Source organism: Gracilinanus agilis, chromosome 5 (assembly GCF_016433145.1).
Source record: "Gracilinanus agilis isolate LMUSP501 chromosome 5, AgileGrace, whole genome shotgun sequence".
Taxonomy (NCBI): Eukaryota; Metazoa; Chordata; class Mammalia; order Didelphimorphia; family Didelphidae; genus Gracilinanus; species Gracilinanus agilis.
In genome coordinates, this window is record NC_058134.1 from 283,761,249 (window position 1) to 283,782,366 (window position 21,118).

At 52.3% G+C, this 21,118-nt stretch overlaps 3 protein-coding genes across 3 annotated transcripts; 1 reads left to right on the forward strand and 2 right to left on the reverse strand.

Moving 5' to 3' along the window:
* The first annotated feature begins 683 nt into the window (after positions 1 to 683).
* CD63 (CD63 molecule) lies at positions 684 to 6,784 on the forward strand. Its single transcript, XM_044679775.1, has 8 exons — positions 684 to 754; positions 1,451 to 1,526; positions 4,224 to 4,412; positions 4,675 to 4,749; positions 4,889 to 4,984; positions 5,856 to 5,996; positions 6,335 to 6,418; positions 6,611 to 6,784. Exons 2-8 carry the CDS (start codon positions 1,461 to 1,463, stop codon positions 6,674 to 6,676), a joined length of 717 nt encoding a protein of 238 aa, XP_044535710.1. The 5' UTR covers positions 684 to 754; positions 1,451 to 1,460; the 3' UTR covers positions 6,677 to 6,784.
* A 371-nt stretch (positions 6,785 to 7,155) lies between these two features.
* Positions 7,156 to 10,190, reverse strand: RDH5 (retinol dehydrogenase 5). The gene is made up of 4 exons (XM_044677986.1): positions 9,836 to 10,190; positions 9,189 to 9,447; positions 8,591 to 8,754; positions 7,156 to 8,190 (listed from the first exon to the last, which is right to left on the reverse strand). The coding sequence occupies exons 1-4, from the start codon at positions 10,143 to 10,145 to the stop codon at positions 7,967 to 7,969; spliced, it is 957 nt and encodes a 318-aa protein (XP_044533921.1). The 5' UTR covers positions 10,146 to 10,190; the 3' UTR covers positions 7,156 to 7,966.
* Positions 10,191 to 11,413: 1,223 nt separating this feature from the next.
* On the reverse strand, positions 11,414 to 15,457 carry BLOC1S1 (biogenesis of lysosomal organelles complex 1 subunit 1). Its single transcript, XM_044678020.1, has 4 exons — positions 15,306 to 15,457; positions 14,004 to 14,076; positions 12,096 to 12,228; positions 11,414 to 11,577 (listed from the first exon to the last, which is right to left on the reverse strand). The coding sequence occupies exons 1-4, from the start codon at positions 15,364 to 15,366 to the stop codon at positions 11,467 to 11,469; spliced, it is 378 nt and encodes a 125-aa protein (XP_044533955.1). The 5' UTR covers positions 15,367 to 15,457; the 3' UTR covers positions 11,414 to 11,466.
* Between the last annotated feature and the right edge of the window lie 5,661 nt (positions 15,458 to 21,118).

Consider the following 21,118-nt stretch of genomic DNA (forward strand, 5'->3'; position numbering starts at 1 on the left):
GCTTCTGTTCCCTTTCCTTTGGGCCGTGCCCCCATCTCCTGAAATGGATACTTCAGGGGCTCAGTGACGGGAAGTGACAGTTTAGGGGAAATTGAAGCCTAGATGTATGTAACTTTGGAACAGGATTGCATGTGTGTGCGCTCGCCCACTTAGACAAACAGGGACTCAGCTATGACGACTAGGCTCTCCTCTGACTCAGCAGCAGCAGCAGCAGTTCCTTCCTTCCAGCTCCTAGGAGTTGTCCCTCAGATCCATACAGCAATGGAGAGGTTGACTCCATTTGGACCCTTTCCTCTCCGAAGTGGAGGAGCCCAGAGGAGGTTTTAGCTCTCTGCAGAGGCTCTTCCTTCTTGAAGAACAGCCGGGAGATGGGCTCGGCTTCACTTCAGAAGGCTAGGGAGGGTGACTTGCCCAACGTCCCGTTGGAAGGGAGTATGGGAGCTGCCACTCTCTTACTGGGAGCCCCAGGCAGTCTTGGAGCCAGGGGCCCCTCGGAAAGCTGGAGGGGCCTCGAGGAGGCGGGCCAAAGTGGGTAGTGGGCGTTAGGGGGGCGCTCTCCGCTCTCCAGACCGGGTGACTCAGGGCCCAGCTGCTCTCGCGTCACATGAGGTGGGCAGACACCCAGCGGGGGAGGGGGCAGCCGTGGCTGGAGCCGGGGCGGGGCCGCGGCGGGCGGGGCCAGAGTTGGGGGTCGGAGCAAAGGGAGAACAGGAACAGTTACGGGGAGAGGATCTCGGAGCGTCCGGGACCCCAGGTGAGGCTTGTGGGCTGGAGACTGGGGGTGGGGAACATTTAGGACCTGGAAGTAGTGAAGAAGTGGGGAGAGATTCACTTTCCTGGGCCTGGACGGTGCTCTCCCATCCCCCCCCTACCCATCTTCCCCCCCCCCGCACCCCTCTCTGCCCTCCCGCTCCATCTACCTCCTCTCCCGACCCTCCCCTGGCTTTCGGCTGTGCGCTCCGGTCCTTTAACAACTTAACATCGAACTTCTAGGCATCGGGGCGGCCAAACTTTTTTTTGGTGGGGGGAGGCAAGGGGTGTAGAGCCATTGGGGAGGGGTGGAGGGTGGGGGGTGCCTGAGGCTGAGAGAGGGGAATACCGAGGGAGGCGATTGTGCCCTGGGAAACAGGGTGAGGCTGGGGACTTCTCGGTCTAGCCCGTTGCCAGTGGCTCAGGCCGGAGCCTCCCCTTTTTTCAGAAGTGGGGGGCGGCGGCGGTGACTGGGGAGAGGCGGGCTGGAGTTGGGTTCTTAGCTTCCCTGCCCATCAGACCCCAAGCTCGAGAGGAGGGGGCTGGGAGACGTGGAACTGACCGCCTGTTTCCGGGTGGGAGGGGCCGGGAATGGGGGGATTGGCCGGGAAGTCCCTGTGGGCTGGGAGCCCGGAAGCCAGGGTCCCCTCCCCCACTAGCCGCTGCTGATCGCTCTCCCCTGTTTGGCTCACTCCCCCAGGCCAGCAGCCATGGCAGTCGAAGGAGGAATGAAATGTGTCAAGTTTCTGCTCTATGTCTTAGTGTTGGCCTTCTGGGTAAGCGGGAGTGGCCGGGCAGGAGGTGGGAGTGGGGGGACAGGGGATAGTGGGAGTGGGCAGGGTAAGGATTGTCCTGGGGGGAGTTTTGAGGGGTAACGATCCGGATAGGTGGGATGATGGGTGATGGGGAAGGTCTGGGATGGACAGGGTGTTCCAGGTCAGAGAACCGGGGGAGGGCATCTGGAGAGTAGGAACCCCCCAAGACTTGTGCGTTGCAGCCATTTTGGTGTACCTCAGGCTCCCAGGTGCATCCACTGGCTTCCCGGGTCCCCTTGAGCTCTTCCTGTCTGGTGACCCAACTAACTGTCTGTTAGTAATGGGCAGTGGGGCAACTAGACAGCTGGCAGATACGATCTTCTGCAGGCAAGCTGCCTTCCCTGCCTCCTCAGTCTCTAACTCTTTCTGAGCCTGACAGGGAGAGAGAGGGGGGACACTTGTAGGAATTCTGATCTAGGGAGGGCCAGGCTGGAAGCTCCCTCTTGCTCACAATGCCCTGTGTGTCCCCATCTCCATGCCCTTCATTTTACTTTCTCCCAAGAGAAGGGAAGAATTCTGTTTGTTTGAAAGAGCTCCTGCCCTGCCCTCCCTTTCTCACCTGTCCTCCAACTAATCTCAATCTGGAGGCACCCAGCTAGCAAAACTGAGATGGCACTCACTGTGAGTTGTGCCAGGCCTCTTGGAGGGGCAGACCCAGAGCTCAGGGATCAAAGGGATACCTTGGGGGTTTGGCATGGGCCAGGATATTGATTTCATCACTCAAGTGAAGTCAGGAATGTATGCCTTGAGGTTAGGCTTATATCGGTTATTGCCATCATTTCTAGTTGGGCAACTGGGTCCGAGAAGAGTGCTCAGGTGAATTGCATTCAGTTCAGCAGACATCCAAGTGCCCACTATGTGCCGGGCACTGGGGATACAGCGACTCCCCTGCTTAAATGCCCACTATGTGCCAGGCACTGGGGATACAGAGACTCCCCTCCTTCCTCAAATGGAAAATCCTTGCCTTAAAGCAGTGATTCCTGGAGGGAGGAGAGCGGAGCATAGAGCGTGTACACACGGAAGTAAATTCAGAGTTATACTAAGTGATACAAAGTAGTCTGAAGAGAGAAACACAGTTAATGTGGGCCCCAGTTAGGAGAGAATCGGGAAATGCCCCGTGTTGTAGAGGGGCGACCTGCGTTTTTCCCAGAAGGCACCTTGAAGGGATTCCTAGAGTGAGGGAGTTTCAGGGAAGTGGCGCCTGTGGGGGATGGGGGGAGAGAGTGGATGCAGGGCAGGGACTTAGCTCTTCTCCTTTTTTGGAGCCCCCTCCCAACTGCTCTTGGCCAAATGAATTGATATCTTTATTCCCCAACTATACATGTATGTATGTATGTATGTATGTGGATATCGATGTTTCTGTGTATGCATGTGTATAAATGGAGATCTGTGCACACACACTGAGGCAGCTAGGTGGCTCAGGAGCTAGAGGGCTGGGGTCTGGAGTTGGGAAGACCTGAGTTCAAATCCAGCCTTAGACACTAGCTTTGTAACTTTGGGCAAGTCAGCCTCTTTTATTTAACCTCTTTTTGCCCACGAGGCAGCCAGGTGCCTCAGTGGATAGAGCACTAGAGCTGGAGACAGGAACATCTGAGTTCAAATTTGGTCTCACATTCTTACTAGCTGGGTGACCCTGGGCAAGTCACTTAACATGTTTGCCTTCATCAACTGGAGAAGGAAACAGCCAACCACCCCAGTATCTTTGCCAAGAAAACTCCATGGACAGAATGTCCTCGGAGTCACAGAGTCAGACACTGCTGAACAACAACAATCCACACACAGGCACACACAAATACATCTAAAGGGTCTAGGAATATGCACGCATATATGTATGCGTAGATACACACGCACATATATATTTTGTTGTTATCATTCAGTCATCTGGTCATGTCTGACCCTTCATAGACCAGCTGTCTCAGGTGTTTTCTTGGCAAAGAGACTGGAATAGTTGTCTATTTCCATCTCCAGTTTTATGCAGGCAAGGGTTAAGTGACTTGGCCAGGGTCACACAGCTAGTAAGTCAGCCCAGTGCTTTACCCTTTGCCATAGTAAACATAGTAAATCCTGCTATATGGTACCTCCTTTTCCACTCAGTCCACCCTGGATACAAAGGAAAGCGGTGAAGCCAAACTGACCCTATCTCATGGCATGCACCATGCCAGGCTGCAGGACCAAGTGTGGCTCATCCGTGGCTCTCTGTAGCCGTGATTGTTCATTGAAGCATGGCTTTTGGCCGTCCTTGGTGCTTTTGTTGACGTTGTGCTGGTCACGGGATGTGCTGTTCTCTTGAATGATTTGGCTTCCTCTGCCCTAGATCACTTCTTACAAGTCTTCTGGGATTCTCTGAATTCCTGTATTGCTCTATTCTTATACTGAAACTGTTCCCCTCCAGCAGTTGGTTTAGCTCGTCTAGTCCCCATCAGTGAGTGGGAGCTCCATTAGGGTCATTAGGGTTCAGGTCCATCCAGCTTCATTAGGGTCAATGACTTGTCCAGTGTCTAACCTTGCACGGGAGCTATCTGATGCTCTTTCCAGGATCCTTCACTGCTGTGTAAGGAGGCGTGTGTCTAGTGTATTTGTATCGGGTGGGTCCATACGGGTGGCGATTTAGGGTCTGTCCCCCCACCTCCATCGTCTCACTTCCTTCTGCTCCTGAAGGCCTGCGCAGTGGGGCTGATCGCAGTGGGAGTGGCAGTCCAATTCACCTTGAACCAGACCATACCCATTGGGGCTACAGCGGTATCTGTGGTGCCTGTTGTCATCATAGCTGTGGGCGCCTTTCTCTTCCTGGTGGCCTTCTTGGGCTGTTGTGCAACCTGTAAGGAGAACTACTGTCTCATGACTACGGTAAGGGGGTCCTAGAGGCAGAGGCATGACTCTGAGGAGGGGGCGATGGTAATTGTTGGGAGTAATGGGGAGATCCCAGGGAAGAGAGGACAGGGGTCTGTCACCAGGAGGGAGGAATGGAGATGATGTTGAGCCATCCCACAGCAAAGGTAGGAGCTGAGGAATAGGAACCCTCTGGGAGATGAAGATGATGATGACAATGATGACCTGAGCAGGGCTGACCCCTAACCCGATCTGGGACTCCATCACCCCTCTTTTTCAGTTTGCCATCTTTCTGTCCCTCATTGTCCTAGTGGAGGTGGCTGCAACCATCGCTGGTTATATCTTCAGGGACAAGGTGAGTAGACCGGCATGAAGGGGATAGAGTTTGGGCGTAGGAGGGTGAGACGGGGCTGTGGTTCCCAGAGAATTCACTGAGACCATTTTGGAGGCTGGCAAAGGGTCCATCCTCAGTGCTTCTCTTCCCCATCACCCAGGTGAAATCAGAGTTTGAAGCTGGCTTCCGGGATCAGATGAAGGAATATGAAAAAAATAACTCCACTGCAGAGTTCCTGGATGGTTTGCAGGAAGAAGTGAGTTAGTGGGTGGGCGGAGTGGTGGTGGTGGTGGTGGGAGAGAGGGCTACATCCAGAAATGACCAATACTAAAACAAAAATCATTGCTACATTTTATTTTTCTAATGTGCTTTAGGGGTGGGGGTGGGTTTCCCTAGAGAGAGGACACTAAGGGGAATGCTTTGGGGGATAGCCCAGGGGGACTCTGAACTCAGCCTCAACCAGCCCCATATTTTCTTTCTAAAACCCTCACCTTCCGTCTTGGAATCAATACTGTGTATTGGTTCCAAGGCAGAAGAGTGGTAAGGGCTAGGCAATGAGGGTTGTGACTTGCCCAGGGTCACACAGCTGGGAAGTGTCTGAGGCCATATTTGAACTCAGGACCTCCTGTCTCTAGGCCTGGCTCTCAATCCACTGAGCCTCCCATCTGCCCCTAGCCCCATCTTTTCAAGCCTTACTGCTGGCTTTTTTTTCTTTCTGTTGCTTCCAATCCCCAACATCTGGTTGTCATATTTTGTGTGTGTCATATTTTGCATTAGGGGTAGTTTAGCAGACACAACTGAAAAATGACTGAACCACAAACCTAGGAGCAGCTGGGTGGCACAGTGCATGGAGTGTTGGGCTTGGAGTCAGGAAGACTCATCTTCCTGAGTTCAAAATCTGGTCTCAGATACTAGCTGGGCAAATTACTGGGCTGTTTGTCTCAGTTTCCTCATCTGTAAAATAATCCGGAGAAGGAAATGGCAGAGAACTCCAGTATCTGTGACAAGAAGGCCCCAATGGATTTACCAAGAATTGGACGTAACTGAAATGGCCACAGATCCACAGATCTAGAGGGCCTTCCCTCTTATTCTATCAGTCTCTTCACTAACCTTTCTCTCCATTCTAGTTCAATTGCTGTGGGGCAGCGAACTACACAGACTGGGAGCACATACCCCTGACACCCAAGAACAGGGTCCCTGACTCTTGTTGTGTCAATGTTACCCAAGGCTGTGGAAATGGCTTCAAACCTTCGGACATTAACCAAAAAGTAGGTGGAATGGCTGGTGATTAGGGGCAAGGGTTAGCTAAAAGACTGGGGAGAAGAGGATTGGGAATTAAGGGAACTGGAGGAATTTGAGATCTCTGGAAAGTCAAGAGCTTGAAGGATTGAAGGAGGTACGTGGATAGGATCCTTACCTCAAGGAGGGTCTGGGAGATTGGGGATATAAGAAAAGAAAGTTGGTATGGGGTTGAAGAGAGCCATCAGGGACAGGAGAGTGAGAATTAGAAGAGACTTGAGACAGGAGGGACTCAGGGAAGCAAGGCTTGAGGACAGGGTTCAGATGGGCAAGATGGCTTTGTGAAAGCCCCTCACATCTTTTCTAGGGCTGTGTGGAGGAGATTGGAAATTGGCTAAAGCAAAAAGCTTTGGTGTTGGCTGGTGCTGCACTGGGCATTACATTTGTGGAGGTGAGGGGGTACCCTGGGGTGGGGTGGAACAGAGCCTGGGCATCTTGGGAAATAAGATGCTGAGTATATTGCCATCCCTAGTTCCGGTCCGCCCAGGCTTGGCACCATTCCTTTAAAGTGGCCTTCTCTGCCCATTTCAGATTCCTTTTTCCTGCCCCACCCACTTAGTCACAGCTACTTCTTTTCTTCTAGATCTTGGGAGTTATCTTTGCCTGCTGCCTCATGAAGAGTATCCGAAGTGGCTATGAGGTGATGTAGGGCTCCCCTGGACCCCTCACCACCTTCTCTTGGCAACAATGGAGTGGGCTATGGTGCCCTGGGTTTTTCAATTAATAAACGGATTATTTTTTTTTTTCACTCTGAAAAGAAGCCAAGTGTCAGTTTATCTTTTGAGTCTCTGGCCCCTGGCCCTTTTGTTTCTCAGAATCTCTCCCTCCTCGTGCATTCTTAGGATCATAAAATTATTCAGTATTGGGAGAAACTCTAGAGGTCAGCTCATAGGAGGCCCAGAGTGGAGTGGGGGAGTGACTTGGTCGTGATCACCCAACTCAAATTTGAGTCTGGGTCCTTTTATTTCTCCAGTGGTCCTTCTAGACCTATGTTGGTGAACCTATGGCTTGCATGCTGGAGGGGGATGCTTCCTTCCCTCTTTCCACCATGCCTGAGGACATTTCTCACTTCACCTGCCCCTCTGCCCAGTACCCAGTGGGAGTGCTTCCTCCCTCCTGTCTGGGGTAAGGTGGCTCACATGCATGTGAGGGTGCAGTTTGGGCACTTAGTCTCAAAGGTTTGCCATCACTACCCTAGACCATGATGCCACCCTTCTCTTTTATCTTCTCCTTCATCTCCATGGCCTTTTCCTCATGTGTCCACATCTGGTGTTTCCCCTCTGCTCACAGTACTATCTGCTTCATTTCCTCACACTCAGTCCCACAGCCTGCCATCTTGGTAGTTAAGGGAAAGTTGGTTTGGAGAAGCCAGGACTCTAATTGGGGGGCAGTGAGGTGAGTTGTAAACAGCCAGGAATGGAAAGGGGAGTTAAGAACCTATAGGGGTCTAGGGCCTGTCACCAAGGATGCCCATCTTCCTATAAGCCTGTGGCATCATGATTAGGCTGTGCCCTGGGCTGAAACACTGAGGAAGTGACGTGCAAAAGTTCTGGGTATGCCCTTTGGAGCTCCCTGAACAAAGCATCCTTACCTTCCTTTTACTGCCCCCTCCCAAGCCAGCCTTGATGGCTGTCCTGCTTCACAGGTACCAGGGAAGAATGGCTTGGGGAGATGGTGGTGCTGGAGAAAGGCTGAGGAGACCTGACAAAGGTGACACCTGGTGGTGGCCTCATGAAGTGCACCCTACTGAGCCCACAAGAACGCTTTCAGCCCTGGGAAGGGTGTATCTGGAGCTCCCTCTGGTGGCCACTTGTTTTATGGTAGCCTTTTGTAGAAAGGAAATTGTTAGGGGAAGGGATCCTGGGAAAGGGGGCAGTGATTAGTCTAGTAGAGTGCTCGCTTCCCATCCTCTGCCTCAGTTTCCTCCAGCTGAATGGGTTCAGCAGACCATCTGGGCAGGTTTAGGAAGAACACAATTGAGTACAGCATCGACCAGGCTGGCGGGCAGGTAGGAGGCGGGCAGCCAGAGCAACTTGGCATCCCATCCAGGGCTGTATCTCGTCCGGGGGTAGCGGGCTGTTAGCGCGTGCTCCAGGCAGCTGCTCACCTTGCCCAGGTCGCCGTCACAGATCAGATTCATGATGAGCCGCTGCACCTTCAGGTCTGGGGAAGGAAGTGGAAATCAGGTGTTCTTCCCTCCAGTCTCTCCTCCCCAGTTTTCATCTTCTTCCCCTCCTCCTCAACTTAGTTGTCGTCTCGGGGGAAAGAGGCGTGTTCAAGCTTGGGTAAGCATCGCCATCCCTTCCAGAGCCTCGGGCCCTCTTTCTTCCTTCCTTGGCATCTCCTTTGCCTTTCCTGTTCATCTCCAGGAGGCTGAAGCTTGAGCCACGTTCTTCCTCCCTCCCTCTTTCCCTTATTGCGAGGAGATCACAGGCCGCCTCCTGGCCACTTTATTTGGATAGGGGACACCCTGCTCCTCTGCCTGAGGGAGGCATTCTACCCCACCCTCTTCATCTCCCTTGTCCAGAAGAGGCTCTTTGCACCCTCGGCTCCGACTACTCACACTTGGGGAGAAAGCTGTCCCCGTAGCTGGCTTGGGTGGCAGGAGGTAAGCGCTCCCAGGAGGCTTGAAGGGCTCCCTCCACACTCTCCAAACTGGTCACAGATGTGCGGAAGAAGCCTGGTTCCACGATAGAGACCCGTACCCCAAAGGGAGCAATGTCCCGCCTGAAGTGTGGGATAGCGGGAAACAGAGATTTCCCCCTGGGTTCTTGTCCCATGAGGGCAATCCCCTAAAAGTTACAGGTGACAGATGGGAAGGGGGATACAGCTGGGGTCTCCCTGACCTACGAACTGGAATGAGGAGCTACAGTGGGCCTGGGCTCCTTGAATTCTGTGGATGGCATATCCTCCAGCCTCCGAGATAGTTAGAGACTTGGGGCTCATTTACCCTCCTATACTCCAGCTTGTGCTGGGTCCCTGGATGAGTAGCAAAAAGACTTTGGGCACTCCCAGTCTGGAGGAGGAGATGGGACCCATGTGTAGGGCGGGGACATAACAGGTGAGTGAGTCCTGCAGCTTGGCCAGGAGCGAGGGCAGGCTTGGAATAACGGGGCGATCTGGGTGTCCCATTATCCCGTTGGGTCCCCCTTCCCCCTCACCGTAGGCTGTCAGAAAAGGCCTCCAGACCAAATTTGGAGACACAGTAGCCACCCCCGTTGGCAGCCAGCCGGCCCAGGACGCTGGTGATGTTGACGATCCGCCCCTGGGCCTGTTTCAGGCAGGGGAGCAGGGCCAGGGTGACGCCGATGGGCCCCAGCGTGTTCACTTCCAGCACCTTGCGGTAATCCTCCAGGGTCAGCCAGGGCGTAGGTCCGATGATCCCAGCCACCCCCGCGTTATTCACCAGCCCAAAGAGCCCTGTTGGCATTGGGGGCGGGAATGAGAACGGAGGCTCCCCCGGCCCTCTGAGAGCGGGAAGGCCCCTTCTCCAGTTGGGTAACCATTCAATGCCGCTGTGCCGAGCGCTGGGCTACCTCGTGGGGAAGCAGCTTAGAGAAGCTGCCGGGGCCTAGCTCAGGGCCTGACACAGGAGTAACACATACACTAACCCGACCACGACTCTGGGGAGTCACCGAAGATGCTTAAGTGCATACGATGCACCACGGACCAGGGAAAGGCGGGCTGCATCCCATTCCCTTACTCTGAAGCCTGGGGTCGGGGGCTGGGGGGACCGTCCTGCAGGGAGGGGGACACGGCTCTCGTGCCACTGGCATCTCTCGTGCCCCGTTTCTGGCTCCCCACTCACCTTTTTTCCCCACGAGAGTCCCCACCCACTCGGCCACTCGCTGGATGTTTTGGGGGTCGGTGACATCCAGCAGAGTGGTGCAGAGCCGAGGAGAAGCGGCTCGCTTCAAGTTCTCTGCCCCCAAGGGTGTCAGGCAAGCGGCCAGAACTCGGAAGCCTCGTCTGTCCAGCCGTAGCGCCAGGTGCCGGCCGAAGCCCGAGTCGCAGCCGGTGATGAAGACGAAGGCGTCAGCGGGGGGCAGGACCAGGCGGTCTCGGAGGAGCCACAGGCCGCCCCACAGCAGGGCACCGAGGAGCAGGAGCAGCCACATGGTGCCTCGAGCTGAGGAGCCAAGCGCAGATGCGGGCTAGCTTCCCCCCAGGGTCCCTGCTCTCCTTTCCCCATCTGGGTTCTGCCACTGTCCCCGGCAGTATCTTGGGGCGTTCAGGGGGGCATCGAAGAGGAAGAGAGAGCTGTGCAGAGCTCCCGGCTGGCCGAAGCCCTCAGAAGAGCCGTATTTGCCGGAGATCTCCCTGAGAGGATGGGGTGGGAATCTGAACTTCACTGGGCATCGCCCGAGGAGACAGCCAGGGCTACCGCCCCACGGATGTGCCCTCCTCCCAGGCTTTATTTTACTTGTTAGCCCTCGCCCGCCGTCTGAGAATGATACTAAGCAGAGGAGTGGTAAGGGCCAGGCAATGGGGCTCACCCAGCTAGGAGGCCTCTAAGGTCCAATTTGAGCCCCGTCCTGCATTCTATTCACTGGGCTGCCCCCACCTGTAGTCTTTATTTGTTCCCTTTAAACCCACAGCTTCCCAGGTAGAATCACTACTGTGTAACGGCTCCAGGCAGAAGAGCGGTAAGGGCTAGGCAACGGGGTTAAGGGACTTGCCCAGGGTCACACGGCTGGGAAGTGTCTGAGGCCACATTTGAACTCAGAGCCTCCTGTCTCCAGGCCTAACTTTAATCCAGCTGCCACCCTATCCCCGGCCCCCGCCCAGTCCCCTCCCCCAGTCTTTAAGTTTAACCTGGGTCTTAGGCTGAAATTTGGCCAGGCCTTCTGAGCTAGGAATCAGGAGGCCTGGGTTCTAGTCCCAGCTGCTGCCCAGCCCTTCCTGCTCTTCTGCTTTGGATCCGACACCCAGTATGGATTCTAAGCTGGGGGGTGAGGGCTTAAATGAAGAACGGGGTATGCACGTACCCAGAAACCCTTTGGGAATCGCCTCTGCCCACAGCTCACCTGCAGGATCCGTCCTCACGGCTCTGCCCCATGCACTCCCCTGCTCGGTCTGGGGCTCTGGCCCTCCCCCTGCCCTGCCTGGCTCCTCTGGCTCAGGGTTCAAAGTCTGGAGGGAGGAGACTGGGCAGCCGGGCAACAGGCGCGGGCTAAACCCCATTGTGGCAGCTGAGCCTAATCCCAGCCCAGGATCATTCCCTGCCATTGGGGAGGCTCAGTGGCTCCAGGCCAGCCCCCGTGCCCATCCCTCCCTCCTCACCCCACCCAGCTCAGGGCTTGGGTGCTCGGCGAGGCGTCGGGGCGAGCTAGAGCCACCCCTAGGAGCCCCCAGCGCGGCAGCCCCTGCAGACACAGGCCAGGCGTGCTGGGACGTTGGGGCTTTATTGAGGGTCTGGCCCGGGTCCCTGCCCAGGGTCTAGGAGGGGGCCGGCTGCAGCTGCCCCTTGTAGACGTATTCCAGAGCCGTGGCGATCGTCCTCATGTCCAGCTCGATGCTCCGCGCCCAGTTCTCCACGTCTCCAATTTCCTGGCGAGACAGAGAAAAGGGAGGGAGGCATCGGGAGGCCTCGAGGCCCGAAACCTCCCCTCCACATTTCTGTGGGCTGCTTCAGCCGTGTCGGACTCTGTGGGACCCCGTCTGTGAGGGCTTCGCCATTCCCTTCTCCGCCCCACTTATGGAGGAGTGACCGGAGGCCGCAGGGTGAGGCGGCTCAGTTACAGACAAATATATTCCAAGGAAGCGACTAAAGAACAAGAACACGCTCGGCCCGGGGAAAGGCCCGGCCCTGAGCAAGCTTTGGATTCGCTTTTGGGAACTGAGAGGAGCCCCGAGCAGTGACTGACCACCAAAGAACGGGTCAGCCCGTGACTCTGGCCAGGGCAGTTAACTGCCTCTCTTGGGCCACCCTAACAGCCCACTTGCCAGGACGGTGTGAACTCCACCCCGAAAGGTCTCATGGAGGGATGACGGCGGCCAAGAGGGGGGCCTCAGCTTTGGCTTCCTCTTGCCCCCTGCCGTTCCCCAGTGGCCCCTGAGAGGCCTACCTTCAGGGCCTGGTTGAAGTTCTCCACCATCCCTATCCACTGGCCTGTCTGCTTGGCAAACTGTGCGGCCTGGACCTGCAGTGTCTTCACCTCGTGGTCCAGCTTCCTCTGATTGACATAGGCTTGGGCCACCCTGGGGGGGAGGAGAACTGGGGTCGGTGGGGCCTCGTCTGTGGGGGACACTCTAGGCCAGCCCGGCCTGGCCCAGGCCAGCTTCCCAAAGCCGGGAGGGGAGGCAGAAGGCAAAAGCAGAGGGAGAAATCTTGGCCCTGTTGGATGGTCAGGGAACGTCTGCCAATCCTCCCTGGCTCTGGGAGCTTTGGGCCATGGGCCTGGGGAAGGGTGGGTTAAGGATGGGGGAATGCTGGGAAGCCGGGGCAGGAGGAGAACATCTGGCAGCGATTGGGAGCCCTGGAGACTGAGAGAGAAGCTGCGCTGGGAGGGAAGGCCGGACCCTCCCTGAATCGGGGGTGGGAGGGGGTGCCCCCCACCCCAGGAACGCCGGGTCAGGAGGGGCCCTGGGGACTCTCCTTCCTCCATCCTGGGCAGACATTCATGGAGGCCCCGGGGCAGGGCAGCCTCTCCCTCTCCCGGCCCACACGAGGTGGCTCTGGGCAGTGACCACAGAGATGGGCTGTCTCTGGCCCCACTTTGGCTCTTTCTCTCCCTGCAGCAGGAGCCGCCCAGAGTTCTGCTTCCCTGTTCCCAGCACCCTCTCGGGCCTCTGAGGGTGGAATCTGCGGGGGCTGAAGGAGTCGTCAGGGGATCAGGGAGGTGGAAGGGGGAAGGGCCGGAGAGGGGCCAGGACACCTGACCGGGCCTAGGACAGACGGAGTCTTTGTCTTTTCTTCCAGGGGGGGAAAGGGGCTGTGGGCAGCCACACAAAACCCCTTTAAATCCGGCTCTCCTCACACTGCCCCATGGAGCGGGAAGTGGGGCAGCCATCCCCTGCGCCATGCCCTCACCTCCCACGGGGAGGTGGGGGGGGCTGGCAGAGGGGGAGAACCTCATGTAGTCTTACAGGATACCCACAGCCCAGAAGGCGCCCATGTAGGAGGCAAATGGCTCCTGCTCTCTGGAAGACAGCTGAGCCACAGCTGGGGTGGGGGAGGCGAGAGTGCCAGGAAGGCAGGGGGCTCCCCCTCACTTCCTTCCAAAGAAGAGCCTCCAGATGCAGCATGTGAGCAGGGGAGAGCCCCCAACACCCCTAGAACAAAGCCCCCCTTCCTGGTCTTTCCCTCCAGGGGCCTTCCTTTACCCCAGGCAACAGCTCTCTCTGCTCAGGGGAAATGAGCTAGTGTGAACCAAGTCTGACCCTCCCCAGCACAAACGGCTGACCAGGGGGTGACTCAGGCCTCACCACCACATCCAAGCTGTTCCCACAGCCCCTGCCCAAAGTGGGAGGAGACCCTGCACAGCTCTTCTCTGCCTATGACAAACCCCTGGATCCCAGGGCAGAAAGTGAGCCCTGACACTGGCCCTTGCAGGGTCTGTAGCCAACCTCTGTCCCCCTCTTCCCCCAAGCAGCCCTCTCTGAGGAGTCTCCGACCTCGGGACCTCTGAGGAACGAGGCTGAAGGCCCTGAGAGCAAGGAGAGATGAGGTCTGGCCCGCTGCCACCCCTTGGCACAGGCATTCTATACTCTCAGCTGTGCCCGCCATGCTGGCTGCTCTGCAGGCCTGCCAGGAGGCTGGGGAGGGCTGTTGTGGGAAGGAGAGTGACCAGGCCTTCCTGCTGAAACGACAGCTGGACATGGGGAGGGGGAACAGAAGGTGGGCGAGTGGTACCCCAGAGGCCAGGCATGGGAGGTGGACTTTCCCCAGGAGACCCCCTTCTCAGACCAAAAAAAAAATAGTCTTAGTTTGGGACGAATGGAGAGAGCAGACAGGAAGGTGAGCCAGGCCATACCCAACATTGAGGTGGTCCACCAGGGCTTCTGTCAGGCACGTGGCTGCAGCAATGGCTTCCCGCCGCCTCTTTTCTGGGAATTGTAAGATCAGAGGGTTAGAGTTAAACAGGACCGTAGACTTTCAACCCTCTTAAATTTTAAAATGATATTTAAATCTTTTTTTCAATTACATGTAAAAACAAATTTCAACATTTCTTTTTTAAGTTTTGAGTTCCAAATTCTCTCCTTCCCCTCCGCCCTCACCAAGAAGGCCTGGGATTTCATAGAGGGTTTATATATATATGTATACACACACACATACATACACATACATATATATAGTTTTTTTGAGGAGGAAACTGAGGCCCCGAGAAGTCCCATGATTTATTGGAGAGGCGATTTGGGCCTGGCTCCCTCACTATTCCCTGGTTCTCCTCCCAGAGTCTAGTGAGAAGGCTTAGGCTGGGGCAGGGGCTTGGGGCTCTCCAATCCAAGTCACAAGAACAAGAATAAGGAAGACCCTAGAAGTCATCAGGCATGGAGTGCTCTAAATTTGCAATCAATGGACACACATTCTTTCATTTGATTCTCAGGCCTGGCCAGGATTTCACTGGCTCAGGCAGTCCTGGGGGAGACCTGACACGTTCAGCAATAGAAAGAGAACCAGCTCACATTTATATGGGACTTGGGAGGTGCCGGGTTCTCATTGGCTCCTCATAATGGGGCACGCGGGGACTATTATTGGCCTCATTTTGCAGGAAAGGACATTGAGGGTGGCAAGGGGCACGTGACTTGCCCAGGGTCACCAGGCTAGTAGCATCTGAGACTAAATCTGAACTCAGATCTTCCTGCCTCCGGCCCGTGCAAGCTGCCCAAGTCTCGGACTAGGAGGCGCAGCCAGAGCACCGAGAGGGACTTGCCCAGGAGGGCCACAGTCAGTTTCAGGTCAGGGGCAGGACTTGAATGCAGGTCTTTCTGACTCCACGCCCAGCGTGTTTTACTTATTAAGCGTCAGGGCTACAAGGACAATTGGGCTCCCTCTGCTCTCCAGGGGTCAAGGGAATCCTGGGGACTGTCACTAAGCGGGACTTCCTCCCCCGCAGTTCCCGCGCCCCACGTCCAAGCCCCGCCTACTCCGGGGGCGCCATCGCCTGGGGCCAATGGGAGGCGAGTCTCTCCGGCGGGGGTGGGGCCAGGATAGGGGCGGGGCCAGGCCGGGAGGTGGGAGGACGTCTCCACGGGGATCCGAACCAGAGGCCCGGGAGCCGAGCCAGCCCGGGGCCTGCGGAGGGAGCGGCACGCGGGGCTGGCCCCAGGCTCACCCTGCAGCTCCTTGCGCTCGTTCTGCTTCGCTTGGTGCTCCTTCAGCAGGCGGGACAGCATGACCGGGCCGGGGTCGGGGATTGCCGGAGGCCCTCTAGCTTCCGCTACCACAGCCTCGGCCTCTGCGGCATTCACGTCACGTGGCCTAACGTCATACGGAGCCCCGCCCCCTTGGGGGAAGGGCGAGGATGGGTCTTTGGGGTGGAGAGAGACGAGGCGGGGCTTGGAGGACGGCGGAAGGCGGGGAGGGGAAGGGAAGGGAAGGGAAGAGGACTGGCCAGACAACCCTCAGTGGGTCACCTTTAGCTTGGCTGAACGTAGCTGGCGGAATGCCTAGGCACCTGTATGTACTTGGCCCGTTGTTTTTAGCCTCCTTTATCTTTTCCCAGTAATCCTCCGCTAATGTCCCGCGTTGTGCAAAGAAGGCTCGCGGTCCTCCTTAATGTTAGTGCCTTCCCTCTGAGGTTATCTCCCGTTTATCTTGTCTGTAGCCCCTCTGTATACTGTATCCCCCATTAGACTGTGATTCTCTTCCCTTTCTTTACATCTCCGAGGATTGGCACTTACATTAGATGCTTCATAAATGTTTATTGACCGACCCTTGACTTTTATCCTAATTATATGAGACGTTCTACTCTGCAGCTAAACTGGCCTTCTGGATTGCTTTGGCTCACGCTTGCCACACCACCTACAGGCTCTGTGTTTTCCGTCTCCCAAATTTAAAGGGTTTGCATCGTCTCATGGACACTGTCTCTTCGAATCTCTGATTAAGTCAAAAAACCGAGAGGACAAGCATTTATCAAGTACCTACTGTGTGCCAAGCATTGGGGATAGAAAGACAAAAAGCAATCCCTCTTCCCAAGGGACTCATTGTCTAATGAGGAGACAACATACAAATGACCAAAGACAAACAATCTCTAGGCAGGAGAAACTGGAGATAATCTTAGGGCAAGGCACTAACATTAGGGAGGAACCACAAAACTTAAAAAAATTTATTTTTATCATCATGCAAAAGCCCCATTCCACATTGGCCATTGGTGTAGGAGCAAACTCCATAACCAAGACCCCCAAATCCATAAATACACTCATGTGAAAGATGACCCCAATGGTTATGCCTCTGGAGCTGGAGAGCATTCCCTGCCATGAGCCTTTCAGGATTGTTCTGATTATTGCATTGCTGAGAGGATCCAGTTTTCAGTTTCACAGATAATCATCATATGATATTGCTGTTGCTGTGTACAATGTTCTCCCTGTTCTGCTTATTTCATTTTGTTTCAGTTCATGTAGTTCCAGCTTTTTCTGAAATCATCTTGCTTATTATTTCTCATAGCATAATAGTATTCCATCACCAACATGGACCACAGCTTGTTCAGCCATTCCCCAATGGATGGACATCCCCCAATTTCCAATTCTTTGCCACCACAAAAATATATTTTTGTACAAGTAGGTCCTTTCCCCTCTTTAATGATCTCTTTGGCCCTACAGACCCAGCAGGACCATAAGACTTCTTACAGAAGTTGATATTTTTTTCCCTGAGATTTGAAGGAAACCAGGAAAGCTGAGAGATGGGCAAGAAGTCCAGGCTGTCTGGAATCAGACAAAAAAGACATAGAGAGAATGGGGTGCCAGAGTGGCAGGTTATGGAGGAGGCCAGTGTCACTAGTTCAAAGAGAATGAGGAGAAGGTGTAAGACGATCAGAAAGACAGAAATGGGCCAGGTTATGGACAGTTTTAAAAGCCCAAACAGGATTTTATATTTGATTCTGGAGATAAAAGGGAGTCCTTGAAATTTTCCTCAAAGCTTAGCTCAAAAGCCAACAAATATATGTATAACTTTTTGATCCCCAAACTGCTAGTGTTTCCTCTGAAAATTTATTTTGTATATATTTTGTGTATACACACACACACACACACACACACAGTATACAACATATATTTTGGCAATAGTTAGAGCATTGGGCTTGGAGTCAGGAAAATGGGTTTGACTCTGGAGTCAGACATTAGCTGGAAGAAGGAAATTTAAGTAAACAGCTTCTCATTCGTATCAGTTTAAGAATCCCTTTAGTCTGGGGGCAGCTGGATGGCTCAGTAGATTGAGAGCCAGGCCTAGAGAAGGGAGGTCTTAGGTTCATTCAAATCTCGCCTCAGACACTTCCTAGCTGTGTGACCCTGGGCAAGTCACTTGACCCCCATTGCCTAGCCCTGTAACAAATAAAATTAATATAGAAGGATATGTATAAAATATATTAGGGTTAAAAAAAAAAGAATCCCTTTAGTCTGATACCATGTAATTGGGTGGTTTGTAGTAAGAATATAGTCTCAGCCAAGAGTCTATGTATATAACCAGATTAAGAATGAAGTCCCAAGGTAATGCCTGAGTAATAGTTGTAAGTGTTTGTGTGTTATTATGTTTTTTTTTAATTCAATTTTCCCAATTGCATGTCATAATAATTTTCAACATAGGTTTTCCATCATTATAAGATCTAAACCATCTCCTTCCTTCCTTTCCCTTCCCTCAATTGGAGATGGTGAGCAATTTGATTTGGGTCACCCATGTATTATCATGCAAAACAGTGTTAGTACATTCATCACAAGTGGGATATATATTATTTTATTCTTTGTGTTAAGATGATTCATGGAGGTAGGTAGTGTAAGAGGGTGACCAGAGCAGCAGAAAGGTCTGGTAAACCAAGTCTTGTAGGGTGGGGAGGCTAGGGATTTCTCAGAAATAGGGGTTGGGGATTTATTTTTGTATTTTGTAACTCAAGGTCTCAGACCTTACTAGGGGTGTCTGTAGACCTCTGACTTGTTTGCCTTGCCCACAAAATAAAGTCAGACTTTGCTAAGAGAGTACTTTGCCCAGTCTTTTTCTTTCATAGTTAAGTGTTCTTGGGCAAGTTACTTAATCCCTGCCTCAGTTTCCTCATCTGTAAAATGGGGATAATAATAGCACCTACTTTCCCAGATTGTTGTGAGGATCAAGAAATAGTCATTACAAGGCACTTAGCACAATGCCAGGGACATAGTAAGAGATATATAATAATAACGATGATGAGGCTTGTATAGTCATTATATACGTGTCTCCTGGAAAGAATTAAGTGCAGTAAGCCCAGGGACTATTTCTTTCTCTCCCTAGCTTAGCCTTGAGCAAGCACTTAGTAAATGTTTTTTGATTGATTACTTCTCAATGGCCTGGATAAAGGCAAGCTCATCAAAGTTGCAGATGATACCTACAGGGATAACTAACACACCGAACAACAGTCAGGATGCCCAAAGATCTTGACTGGCTTTACCATTTGGCTGAATTTAATAAGAGTATTTAATAGGGATAAATGGAAAGCAAACTCTATAATGACAGGATGGTGGGAGGCATGATTAGGAAGCAGTGTGTATGAAAAAAGTATGGAGGTGTTAGTGGACTGCTGGCTCATTCTGAGTCAGCACGATGATGTGAGAGCTAAAGCTAGCGTGCTGATGGGCTGCATTAATAGAAGCACAGCTTACAGGAATAAGGTTGCATTCTCCCCTCCTCAGAACACACCTAAAATAGTGGGTTCAGTTCTAGGTGCCACAGTTTAAGAAGGACATTGATAAGCTGGAGAGAGTCAGAGGAGAACAACCAGGATCAAGAGCCATTTGAAGAAACTGAGGATTCTCACACTAGATAAGAGTTCTCAGCCAGGCCTAGAGACTGGAGGTCCTAGGTTCAAATCTGGCCTCAGACACTTCCCAGCTGTGTGATCCTGGGCAAGTCACTTAACCTCCATTGCCTAGCCCTTACCACTCTTCTGCCTTGGAACCAATATGCAGCATTGATTCCAAGACAGAAGGTAAGGGTTTTATTTAAAAAAAAAAAAAAAAAAAAAAGTTCTCATGGAGAAAAAGAGGAACAAAAGGATTTTTTTCAAGGATTTCGAAGGACTCAAGAGGAAAGAAAATTAGATCCTTTCTGAGGAACCAGAGATAGTGAGTGGAAGTTACAGAGGCAGGTGGGTGGGTCTCCCTCCAAGAAGGTCTTTCAGCTGAGGCTGGAAGATGACTCATTAAATATATTATAGTAGAAATTATTTTGGGGTATGGGTTAGCCTAGATGACTAATGCAATTTCTTCCAACTCTAAATTCTGTGATCCTGTGAGATTGAAGGGAGAGGGTAATGGAAGATGGAAATTTTGGAGAAGGGAAAAGGAAGAAAGATGGTGTGGATATTATAAGAGAGGAGGGCAGGAAGACAGAGGAGACACTGGGGGAAAGATAGGTCAGAGAGGTAGCAGGGACATTGTGGGAGGGGCTATTGGAATGGGAAGCAAGTGAGTAGGGGAATTGGAAGAAGGGTGGGAAAGATGATAATACCACTACTAGGTGTGTATCTCAAAAGAGATTAAAAAAAAAAAAAGAGGGAAAAGGACCTACTTGTACAAAAATATAGCTGCTCTTTTTGTGGTAGTAAAGAAATGAAAACTAAAGGGATGTCCCTCAATTGGGGAATGGCTGAACAAATAGTGGTATATGGTGGTGATGGAATACTATTGTGCTGTAAGGAATGATGAACAGGATGATTTCAGAAAGAGATGGGAAGACCTACATGAACTGATGCAGAGTGAAATAAGTAGAACCAGGAGAACATTGTATACAGTAACAGCAATATTGTGGAATGATCAACTGTGATGGACTTAACTACTCTCATCAGTACAATGATCTAGGACACTTCTGAGGACTTATGACAAAGATCACTATCCACCTCCAGAGAAAGAACTGCAGGAAGATGAATGCAGATGAAAGCAAATGATTTTTCACTTGTTTATTTGGGTTTATATTTTGGGGTTTTGGTTTTTTAAGATTACTCATTTACAAAAAATAAACAATATGGAAATATGTTTTGCGTGATAATACATGTATAACCCAGATCAAGTCTTCTGCCAGCTCTGGGAGGGGGAAGGGAAGGGAGGGAGGGAGAGAAGTTAAGTCATATAACTTAGGAAAACTTGTATGGAAATTTGTTATTACATGTAATTGGTAAAAAAAATTAAAAAAAAAACCCAGTAAACTAAGAAAGGTGGTAAAAGCTGTCTGAGAAGAAGGGGATATGGGAATTAGGAAGAGTGGAAGAGGAGGAGCATTGGAGGATAGGAGAAGGGGAAGGGTTTTAGATGATGGAGATAATTAGGGAAGGGTGAAGATGTGATGGAGATAAAGGGAAAAGAGAAAGGAGAACCTGAGGAACATTTTAGGGGAAAAGGAATGGGAGGTATTGAGGGAGGGGAGGGGAGATGATGAGGATACTGGGAAAAATGGGCAAGTATGGAAAAAAGAGTAAAGGAGAAATAGAGTTATTGGAGGTATTTTGGGAGAGAATGACGAATATTTTGGAGCCAGTGGAGACTGGGAGAAGTCCATTATCAGCTGATTTTGGAAGTGTGTGTATAAAGTGTTCAGAGAAAACTCACCTTCCTTCATAACGGGAAACCCCCTTTTCCCCCCTCCTCCATTTTTTCACTTTAAAAAATATTTTAATTAATAAAGATGGAGGCAAGAAAGAAAGAAATATTTAGATAACTGTTGCAGAAAAAGAGATCTGGGTCAGCTGATGAGACCCATGTCTCGAAGAAAAGGGAATCTCACCTTCTGTGCCCCTCATATTTTGTGATCCAGGGATGCTGGTCTCATGGCTATTCCTTGAACAAGACATCTATCTCCTAACTCTGGCCACTGCCATGCCTGGACTGCTCTACCTCCTTATCTCAACATCTTGACTTTCCTGGCTTTCTTCATGTTCCATTTAAAACCCCACCTTCTACAGAAAGCCTTTCCCAA